Genomic DNA, 12,080 nt, shown 5'->3' with positions numbered 1-12,080 from the left:
TTTCACCCCAAATACAGATTGCAGAATCACATCTGTTACATATTCACATTTTTACATAATGCCATATTAGTGACTGTTGTATTCTGCTACCTTTCCTATCCCCTACTATCCCCCCTCCCCTCCCCTCCCCTCCCCTCTTCCCTCTCTACCTCCCCTGCTGTTGTTCAATTCTCTCCCTTTTTTTCCCTCCCCCTTGCCCCTCATAACCTCTTATAATTTTATGTATCATTGAAGGTCTCCTACTATTTCCATGTGGTGAAGGGCATCTTAATTAATAGATAAATGTTTTCCTCATTGTGAAACAAAATCTAGGTATTTGAGCCTTACTAAAATAGATGAGAATTTATTAATTTATAAATTTGCAGATTGTGGATATTAGTTTTTACCATTTTGTGGAATAAAATTGAGTATATTTTTCATGACCAGGAATAGACTTTTTCCCATTCTCGTGAATTTCTTTACAGAAAATTCACCAGTAGACTATAAAACTTCCTATATTTTTTAGTATTTCTTTATGCCCAAATTTTCAGTTACAACTTGCTTTTCAGTACTAAAAAAGGTAATGATTTGAGTGATTCCATCCATGATTTGAGTTATTTCCATCATGTTGTTCCAAATGTATTTTGTATGTATCTGCTATGTCTAAAACTACTCCTTTACACATTTATACCCTCTTTTACACATTTACTTTGCGAGAACTTATTTATTTTTTATTTAATTGTTGGTAATGGTGATGCATTAGAAATTATTTGTCTATAATCCTTCATATATTCCCTTTTTGATGGATATTACTTTTTAGAATAAGTTTGAATCCTTTTTCTGCCTAACAGCAGTGTGATCTCAAATTAGTTGCCTCATCTGTAAAATGAACAAAATAATAATAACCATGTTTGAAATCTAAATTAGATGGTGTGTGTGTTGAGAAAAAGTCTCATAATGATTCAATAAATATTAACTCTTTCTCCCATTCTTTTTCCTCACCTTTGTGACTAATGAAACCAAACACTTTAACCAGAGAATAGGTTAAATGTCAGATCCAGAGAAAGAACAAATTTAGTAGGATTCAAAGCTACTTAAACTGATTTTTTAAATACAACTTAGCTATTCTGCTGTTTTTCAAACTCAGCCTCAACATCTACCCTGTCAAAGGGCTCGCTTTCCCTACTTAATCTGTCTCTTTGTTAATTATACCACCTCCTCCTCGGAACCATACAGCCTCAAAACCTAGGAGCCATTTTTTATTCATTTACTTCTGTATTTCCTTTCTGTGGCCACAGGGGCACAGAGCAGTAGAGCTGGACCTTTGAGATCCAGCTTTCTTCCTTGGTGAAGTCATTCTCTTATTTCCACTGAGTATCTTCAAATATCAAGGAGATCTCCTGTCTATAAGACAGCCCTGGTCATTCTTTGACATACTGACACTATTAGAAAGCCACACATGTATTCATCCAGATTTGCTTCTCTGAAACTCACACGCATTGTTTGCAGTTTTTTCCTCTGTATTTCTGAAAAGTAAATCATAATTCTCCTGCCTTACAACAGCCCTTCATGAAAGAGTCCTGTGAGTCCTATGTTACTTTTCTTTTTGTCCCCTGGGATAAATGTCCACAGTTGTTTTAGTTGTTGCTATAACAGGGTTTCCAGGCCTTTCATCATTATTACTTCTCATATTCTTCCAAAACTTTATCCAGAATCCTCTTAAAACACAGAGTCCAGAGCAGAACAAAATACTCTAGCTATGGTCTTAGCATTGAGGTGTTATAGGAGATACATGATATAACACTCACCCAGCCTGTGACTTGGTTTGTTTTGACATCTACAGACTCATCTGCATCTTGCTATGAACTCAGAACCCCATTTCCTTTTCTTCTGAAAATCTGTTAAGCTAAAGTTAACTTATTTTTGTGCAGTTAAGTTTTTAACCTAAATGCAAATACTTGTGCTTTTCTCTTCATATTGCTGATGTTGCCCTATCATTTCAGGTCTCATGATGTTGTATGTATCTAATGCACTTTCCTTTCTACGAGACTTCCTGTCTCAGTACTTTATTCTAGTTAGGAAACTTTCATCTCCTCAGATCTAGGTGATTTTTATGAATGCTCATTTATAGCCATGTTTAAATGTCAATTCATCCTCACTCTTCACATTCACTGCATTTTGTCTTGTGAACATTTGAGGATATAAGTTGAGTCCCTGAGCTTCCCTGTTGTTTTTCTCCCTAGAAATACTAGAAATCCCTCCACTACTTCTCCCATCTATGTCATAATTGCATAATTTCCTATTCCATTTTTTTTTTATTTTAGAGTAATTTCACTTTAATTACTTTTGGTGAGTCAGGAAATCTCTGGTCCAATAAGTAAACTTAACCTGCATTCTGCTTTTAAGCCTAACAGGAAGTTACTGTAACCTTTGATCTAGAAAAGAGAAATCATGTTTCCTAATACCATTTACTTTCATCTCCCTTCCTCCATCCTTTCCAAAGTTATAGCCTTCAAATGCAGGGAGAAATGAAAACACCACCTGTGCTCCCAGACTTTTCATTTCCTATCTAGGGCTTCAACATCATGAGAGATAAATCCCAGGTTCCTTCAGATGCTATAATGTAGCCCCATATGATTCAGCAGAAGTGGGTAGCAGTTGGGTTTGATTAGTCTTGGCAGGCACTCTGTCACATCTCAGGAAAAGGCTCCAAGAGGACCACACACCTCCCAATTAGCCATGTCAGACTTGCATCTGGCTTTCTCTGTGTCCTTCAATAGGAAGTCAATGCCACCCAGAGTGATTATCAGGACTTCCAACACCTGCTATCTCCTGTGACAATGCTTTTGTTTTGCAGATAAGAGGATGCTGCTTCCTTAGAAGGTTTTGACTCCTCTTTTATGGGTAGAAGTTGCTATGTCACTCCATGATCCAGAGATTTTTTTTAATTATGCCATTCAGCATGAGTGTATTTAAAAACATATCCAAAGCACATTCTGTTCTCAAGGTATCTACAGTTTAGAAAGGAGATGAGAGATGTATGCTAATACTATAATTGATATTTTATTGCACTTTATAAAGCAGTCTCTTGTACATTATCTCATTAAAACCACACAGCAACTCTGTGAGGTAGTCATAATTATCCCAATTTTTTTTTTTCCATCAGAAAACTGAGGCTCCAACTTTAATTGGCCTTCCAGGGGTCATCCAGCCAATAAGCATCAGAGAAGAGTACTGAACCCTTATCCTCTAAAGTCAACCTGTTCTCTTTCCACTACTTCTGCCACTCAAATGAAAGGCAAAGTGGTGTATCAGGGAAGTTTTCTGAGTACTGGAAACATGGCAGCTTCTACTGCATTTAATTTTCACAACCCTATGACAGGTCCACACATTACCCTTATTTTTGAAGGAATGGAGACACTTGAGATGAATCAGATCTTGTCCAGGTCACACACAATCAAGCAGCTGGAGTGGCTCTTTTCAGGGATGTTTTGCTTCTGACACCTGCTTTTTCTTTCCACCACATTCATTTTCCGTTCTCTTCTTCAGAATCTTTGTGACTCAGATTACTCCTGTTGTCTTACCCAGTGCAAACAATGCTTCTAGAAAAATGAATCAGTGATGGCTTTGTGGGAGAGACAGAAGAGTTGTGGCACTCACATTTTGAAGTCTTACATGTCACGTGGGAGCTTCACTAAAGTGAAGAATTTAGGGGTTTGCCCTCAGGTGGTCCCTAGATGTGGCAATCCTTTTTTTAAATTTTTTTATTGTTGGTTGTTCAAAACATTACATAGTTCTTGACATATCATATTTCACACTTTGATTCAAGTGGGTTATGAACTCCCATTTTTACCCCGTATACAGATTGCTGTATCACATCAGTTACACTTCCATTGATTTACATACAACAGACACTAGTATGGCAATATGTAAAGCCATCCTTGAATAGGGCTCAAGAGTCTGCGTTTTCCAAACCTCTTAAGTGATTTTGTGGCAGGTAAACCAGAGAGAATTTATTTTGAAAAAAAAAAAAAAAAAAAACACTGAATGACAGTTCCTCTCATTACCCCCTTCTACCCTGTGGTAATGTTTTTCACTTGCAAACCTTGATTATTGATTTTAAGTCTACTTTGCTTCCATGGATTCCATTTTTACCTCTTCCCTTTTCCCCTCCCCAGACATTTATTCCTAGAAGACTCTATCATTTCTACTGAATAATAATAAATAATAATGAAAAGCCTTGTTCTTTGTGTGCTACCCGTTCTCCACCAGGGAGATCAACCAGCCCTTATTTAACACATAAGTGGGACTCACCTCAAGTAAAAAGAATAGCAGATATTCCACTGTTTGCACTATCAGGTAATCACATCACGAGGAAAATAATGTGCATTTGTTTAGGTTTGCCCTTGAAACTCTTCCTGGCAACTATCTTTCATACTACATAACCCTGGACTTCCAGTGTATAAATCCTATTAATAAAGGACCTACCCCCAATCCAGTGACAATCTGGCCAACTTCAGCAGTCATTGAAACATACAGAGTCAGCTGAACAAGATAGAAAGTTGCCCCCTTCTTTTGCCAAGTGTATTTGCTCTTTGGTTTTTGCTCAGTCACCAAAGCTGTTCCAGTAGTTTCTCACTTCCTACCCAGGCTCCCAGTCATGCCTTTCCTCTTTGCTCTTGGTTTCCTGCTCTTTCTAATCGTTCAGGCATGTTGCTTTTATCCTGATCCACAAACCAACATTGAGGATAAATCACCTCTACACACCACTAATAAAGATCCTATGAACAGTTACACTACATTTAAAATACTCTTGATAGTGTTCACAGTCTGGCTCTGCTGTGCAAATTAAAAATATATTTCTTATCCCATTTCAGTTTCAACTTATGTCCTTACTAACACATGGCTGAGTAGATTTGAATTCCCTCTTAAACACTTCCTTTGAGGGATTAGTTGTTTCTTCCTCTTTTCTGTCATTTTGTATTCACATCTCCAAGAGAATTATTACATTGCATTATTTTTTTTTTAGTCTTGATAATTGTGTTTAGCTAGACTGAGTTGCTCTAAGCCATTAACCATATCATATAAACACCTTTATGTTCCAGATATGACGTCTACACCTAACAAGCATGCAATAAACATTCATTGACAGATGAATATAAGGATTGGTTGTTATGCCTAATTAACTGATAAGGCAAACATGTCTCTTAATGTTTCACACATAGTAGGCCTTTGATCAATACCATTTACTTTGATTTTGCTTTCTCTCTTTTTGTTTTTATCTTTTCATTTTTAAGGTAATTTTAGCTGAACAGCTCTTCCTCAAAGAGTTCAAACCATTTTTGAAGAAATGGTATCATGTTATTGGGTTAAGTGGTGATACCCAACTGAAAATATCTTTTCCAGAAGTTGTCAAATCCTATGATGTTATTATCAGTACAGCTCAAATCCTTGAAAACTCCCTCTTAAATTCAGAAAGTGGAGAAGATGCTGGTGTCAGTTTGTCAGGTTGGTAGAAGTGTTTGTTTTTAGAAAAAGAAAATTAGTAATAATGTTGATAGTAAAAGAGGTTGTATTAGTTTAATAATTTTTAAAATGTTGATGAGAAGTTAGCCTTCATATAGATTGTCCTTCATGTTTTAAGATTTCACTAAAACCCTTCACTTACTGGGAGAAACAAACAAAAAGTTAAGTTTTTCTAGATCACTTTTCTCTTCATAAGAATAGCATTATTAAATCAAGCACTCACTGGATTCTCTGTTTACTTCTGACAAAATTGTTTTATTTGCTAAGAGATTCCATTAGAACCATGGCCTTCTCTGCAGAGTGAAAAAACAGTCCTTCCTATTTTCTGGGATGGGTTGAGAAGGTAGGAGATTGGCAGGGAAAATCTCAAAGTAATTATAACAATTAAATACAATCCTAAAACAAAATTTTCTCTTTTTAAATAGTGCATTATTTTAGTTGATGTAATAAAAATAAAGATTGCCAACCCAAAATGAAATATTTTATTAAACAAAGGATAATCCTGAGTGCTTAAAAAAAAAACAAAAAACAAAAAAAAGCAGGGTATAAATTTCACTTCCTAACACTTTAGCTTTATGAACTAACACTTTAGCTCTATGAACTTTCTGAAACCCATCTATTAAACAGATATAGTATGTAACAGGTATAGCTTGGTGAATAGTATCCCATACTTAGGAATACACAGATTGAGTGAGTGATTAGATTTTCTTATACAGTTTGAAACAGAATAGTGCCAGTCTCCTGCCCAAGAAACACATCCCCACGGCCACTTGATTTGCTAGTTTCAGGGTACTTCTCTCCCTATAGCTTGCAGGTATTGCAAAATTAACCATTTGATTTTCCTCTAAGACTTTTCCCTCATTATTATTGATGAATGTCATCACACCAACAAAGAAGCAGTCTATAATAACATCATGAGACGTTATTTGAAACAGAAGTTGAAAAACAAACGTCTGGAAAAAGAAAACAAACCAGTGATTCCCCTGCCTCAAATATTGGGCCTAACAGCTTCACCTGGTGTTGGAGGTGCCACAAAGCAAGCCAAGGCTGAAGAACACATTTTAAAAGTAAGTCATGAACTTTACATATCAACAAGAAGCTAAAACAAATAGCAGTGTTTCTTGGACTTTTTAAGTAAGGTTGAATTCAAATGCCATGATCATCAGTTAAACTAAATCTCTTTGCTGTAACTATGGTAAATACACTTAATCCACAAAACAGTGATAAAACTTAAATAACCGTGATGCAGAAGAGCATAATATTTATGAAGAGTAGATATAACTGATAAGCGGTTGAGACAAACAGAATGCCTTCTCAAATATTCTACAACTTAATGACCTATTCTATATAGAAATGTGCATAGATTATTTTATAGATTTCACGAATTATAGTGTCTTACCCCATGAGTGGTAAAACTGAATACTTTCTGTGTCTTTTCGGTTATATGTCTCTCTATGAATCTGAGCTACTCAAATTAATGGGAAATAGAAATATCAGGATCTTTCATTAAAGATGAAATTGTCAGCTACCCCAGAATGGTGAAGCCATATAAACCACTCAAGTGTTAAAGATATCAAGTGTGAAGTGAATCAGAGTAGCCCAAGAATTGCATTTTTGTGTTAAGTCCTTTAGAGTTAAATTCAATAAAAATCTTTAGAGTACCTATCATTCAGAGGTGCAATTTTTGGCTTCAAGATAAAATTTATCACTGGAATTAGGGACTAATTCCAGTATAATCTATGCACAAAGGGATAAGACTGCTTCCAACTTTGCACTGTCTTTATTACATGAAGAGGTTGGTAATGTGTTCCATGGTTGTCAAGATGATCTGTAATACGCCTGTGTAATATGATTATCTCATCTCCATTCTCTGTCAATCTCTGTAAATTGCTGTACTCTTTTCATGTCCAATTTTCCAGCTGCAGAATGGAATTTAAGAGATGAGAAGAAATATACTTTTTGCTATAATTATTCACCAACTTGATTTAGAAGCTTCTTTTTACTACTTACATGATATTTTATGCTACATATTTATGCCGCAAATTATATACTACATATTCCTTACACAAAAACTAACACTGAATCAATTATAAGGGGAAAGTAATTGTTTGAACATTTTAAAATATCTCTTCTCCAGATATGTGCCAATCTTGATGCATTTACCATTAAAACTGTTAAAGAAAACCTTGAGCAACTCAAAGACCAAATAAAGGAGCCATGCAAGAAGTTTGTAATTGCAGATGACACCAGAGAAGTATGTTCTTAACATTTTATATCTATTTGATTGTCAATGCCATATTCAATTAAAAAATGGCAAAGGCTATTTTATACTGACCATCTGGATAATACTTAAAAATTTTTGCAAACAAGTTAAAGTTTTATGCTTTCAAAACTTGGTATTGGGCAGCAAATCACTGATGCTAATTGTTTCCTCTATTCATCTTTTAGTTTTCTAGTTTATGTGAAAAGTAACTCAGTAACTGGCTACATGTGAGCCTTGGAGGGATACAGGTCACAGGCATGAGGCTAAGGAGCAGTCTTCTGAACTAGAGGGATATGACAGCGAACTTTATCCTTTTTACTCTCTTGGTGACTTCCAGGATTAGTTTTCTGACGTTCCACAGAGCCATTTTGTTGCTACCAGATTACAGTTGGCAATGATAATGGAAATTTTACCTAATTTGCATATCTGCATATTTACTTTCTTGGGGAAAATGCTGTCATAATAAAGGAGTGAAATATTTAATTTAGTGGTGTTTCTCTAATGAATATTTTTATTGATTATAAAAATCAACTGAGAGTCAATTTGGACATTATGACCAGTAGGTTATGTAAATATTATTTTTTGTAAAATTGAAAAAGCATGATGAATTTTAGCTATTTGCACTTAATCACATTGAAAATACAACTCGTAAGAATATTGGGAATAAGGGAAATGATATATGTGCAGTAAACAATACTGTGATTAAAATGCAGTAGGCACTAAACCAATGTTAGAGACCAACCTTCATAATTTTTTCAATTCTGAAAGAGTACTATCTGTTTGAGGTGTGTGCACACATTCAAATGTACTTTATTCACTTTCACTTTTTTTATTCATTCAGTTTTATTTGATATGTTTACATGCATGTTTCTACTCATAATCATTAAAAAATTCTTATGATATTTTTGAAAAGAATTTGTTCTTTTTTAGCTTACTAACTTTTTGATACACTTTTTATCAAAGTATAACACATGCACAGAAAAGCAAAAATCCTAAGTGTACTGATTTGTGGATTTTTCATAAACTGAACACATCAATGCAAATAAAATACAGATAAAGGCATAAAACATGGCCAGTGCCTGAAAATTCCTTCCTCCCCCTGTCAATCACAGTGTCCCAAGGAGAACTACTATCCTGATTTTAAAACCAAAGATGTGTTTTTTGTTTTTTGTTTTTGTTTTTTTTTTTTATATATTTTTTATTTTATTTATTTTTTATTGGTTGTTCACAACATTACAAAGCTCTTGACATACCAAAGATGTGTTTGGACTGATATTGAAATTTATAAAATGGAATCATATAGCATAAACTATGGCATATTTTTCTTTTTTCAAACTAAGCTTTTTATTTTGATAAAAAACAATATTGAAAACAGTATTAAATTTGTTTGAATTTCGAAGTGCTTCTTTAATTTGTTGACTTTCCAAGTACTTGTGACATTAATTCAATGTGTTTTTAAAATTACCTTAATATTTAGGATTTATAACATTCATTAATTTTACTTCTGTAAAACTTTTAAATTAGAAATTACAGCAGAGGCATATGGTGTTAGTATGGGTATGGCTTGATGTTAGAGGTAATAAAAAAGCTGAGAAAAATAAGTACAATGTACAAAGATGTGATTAGAGATTATCTTGTTACATTGTCTAGGCAAAGAATCTCAGTCAAATTTATTATAACGTATAAACAAATTTAACAAAGATAACATCACTCCATAACAGCATAAATATGTAAGAATAAGTGTATAATTTATTTTTAGGATCCGTTTAAAGAGAAACTTGTAAAAATAATGACAAGCATTCAAAATCACTGCCAAATGAGTCCAACATCAGATTTTGGAACTCAGCCTTATGAGCAATGGGCCATTCAAAAGGAAAAAAAAGGTAATTTGGGTTTGAACTAACAGTTTATCGCATGTTTACACCAAGATTTGAGATGATTATAGCACATACTCACAAGCAAACTGTAAGCAAATAGAATATCAAATTGAGTTTCTGTATTCTGTATGGGACAAGCTTAAACATGTTCTAATCCCTTATCTGAGGAAAGAAGTACCAATTCATCCAGTTTTCTCTTTCATTTATTGTATATTTAAAGTAAGAAGATTAGTACTAACAGCTGTCTCTCATGGCAAGCTCCACTGACAGGTTTGTCATGCCATTCCTGCACGGATCAGGTGCACTTTCTGGCTGATGCAGAGTTTAAGTCAGCTTGTCAAGGGGTTGGGAACTGTTTCCCCCTTTGAGAATTCATGACACATTTTAAGCGGTACCTTGATCATTTCAAAATGAAGGTGAAGCTGATTTTGGAGTCATCATTTATTTAAGTCTGCAGCACAATCATAGGGGGCTTGCTTGCTATTTCTCTTACACAGTGTATTCTTTCACAGCTGCTAGAGAAGGAAATCGCAAAGACCGTGTGTGTGCAGAACATTTGAGGAAATACAATGAAGCCCTGCAAATTAATGACACCATTAGGATGATCGATGCGTACAAGCACCTTGAAACATTCTATAATGATGAGAAAGAGAAGAAGTTTGCAGTCGTGGAACACGACAGTGACACAAGTGTGGATGACGATGATTGTGATGATGATGAAGATGAGGGTGATTTAAAAAAACCTTTGAAGTTGAACGAGACTGATAAATTTCTCATGACTTTATTTTTTGGTAAGATTCAAAGAAACATATCTCCAACAGTCTTACGAGTTTACCTCTTTGATACGGATCACCGCTTCTTGTAAGCAATCCCAGAGTCCCTCTTAAAAATTTATTGTCAAAGAAGAAAGCCTACTCCTAACTGATGTGACCAGATTAGGGATTACTTGCATGGTATAATCAACCACTGTCAAAATGACTGCAATGAATTTATTAATCAGACCAGCCTGATATTAGATATAGCATAAGATCAAGTCACATCTCAGTGTATCACTACATAAAATTCTCTAGTGTAATTGTAGTTTTTAAAACTAATTTATTTATTCTTTAACAAATGAAACGTATATATTCATGATGTACAAAATGATGTTTGCTATATATGTGTTGTAGAATGGCTAAGTGAAGCTAATTAATATTAATAATTATAATTATTTCTTAAAGAAAACAAAAAAACGTTGAAAAAACTAGCTGAAAACCCAGAACATGAAAATGAAAAGCTGACCAAATTAAGAAACACCATATTGGAACAATATACCAGGACCGAGGAATCTGCACGAGGAATAATTTTTACAAAAACACGACAGGGCGCATATGCCCTTTCCCAGTGGATTTCTGAAAATGAAAAATTTGCTGAAGTAGGAGTGAAAGCCCACCATCTGATTGGCGCCGGCCACAGCAGTGAGTTCAAGCCTATGACACAGGTGCAAACGCTCTTTTGGACTTCTTTTCTTATGCCACTATTATCAGTCTCAAATTGCTTGTAATGCTCTTCATCATCTCTCCCACTTAAAATACTTTTACAGAATGAAACACCAGTTCTTCAAATCAAGTTTAATAATAGTCTACTCTGGTATTTGATAAGCCTAAGCATTGTCTTAAGAGTCTGTTTTTTTTTTTTTCCATATTTGGAGGAAGATTTAAGTTGGGTTTCTCTTTCAAAAATTAACAACCCAATACAGTGTAGAGAAAAATGGTTTCTTTTCAAGGTTTTTGTTTTATTTCGTTTTTATCTTATTATACTATTTATTGTGTGCACAGTAAAATAACACTTGGGGAGAAAAAGACCCTCAAAGACATTTCATGCATGAGTACAACAACCATCTCTCTTTTTTTCTTTTAATTTTTTTTATTTATATATGACAGCAGAATGCATTACAATTCTTATTACACATATACAGCATAATTTTTTATATCTCTGGATGTATACAAAGTATATTCGCATCAATTCGTGTCTTTATACATGTACTTTGGATAATAATGTCCATCACATTCCACCATCATTTCTAACCCAAACCCTTCCCTTCCCCCTCCCACCCCTCTGCCCTATCTAGAGTTCTTCTATTCTTCCCACGTTCTAGCTCCCTACCCCACTATGAATAGCCTCCTTATATCAGGGAAAACATTTGGCATTTGGTTTTGGGGGATTGACTAACTTCACTTAGCATTATCTTCTCTAACTCCATCCATTTACCTGCAAATACCATGATTTTATTCTATTTTATTGCTGAGTAATATTCTATTGTGTATATATGCCACTTTTTTATATCCATTAATCTAGAAAAAGCAAAAAATAAGAGACCCAGAATAGCTAAAGGAATCCTTAGCAAGAAGAGTGAAGCAGGTGGCATCACTATACCAGACCTTAAACTATACTAC

At 34.6% G+C, this 12,080-nt stretch overlaps 1 protein-coding gene across 3 annotated transcripts in view; it reads left to right on the top strand.

The window, feature by feature from the left end:
* Positions 1-12,080, top strand: part of IFIH1 (interferon induced with helicase C domain 1) — a 55,141-nt gene that overhangs the window by 34,282 nt on the left and 8,779 nt on the right. For all 3 annotated transcript variants that reach the window (XM_081262072.1, XM_081262073.1, XM_081262071.1), the window contains exons 7-12: positions 5,277-5,487; positions 6,355-6,572; positions 7,643-7,759; positions 9,528-9,651; positions 10,158-10,436; positions 10,866-11,125. In XM_081262072.1, the coding sequence (XP_081118198.1) occupies positions 5,277-5,487; positions 6,355-6,572; positions 7,643-7,759; positions 9,528-9,651; positions 10,158-10,436; positions 10,866-11,125 (1,209 nt within the window). The remainder of the gene's footprint in view (positions 1-5,276; positions 5,488-6,354; positions 6,573-7,642; positions 7,760-9,527; positions 9,652-10,157; positions 10,437-10,865; positions 11,126-12,080) is intronic.

This window comes from Spermophilus citellus, assembly GCF_964194105.1.
Source record: "Spermophilus citellus genome assembly, chromosome: 11".
Taxonomy (NCBI): domain Eukaryota; kingdom Metazoa; phylum Chordata; class Mammalia; order Rodentia; family Sciuridae; genus Spermophilus; species Spermophilus citellus.
The sequence above is the reverse complement of the archived record's forward strand: the minus strand, read 5'-3'. Positions and strand labels throughout refer to the sequence as shown.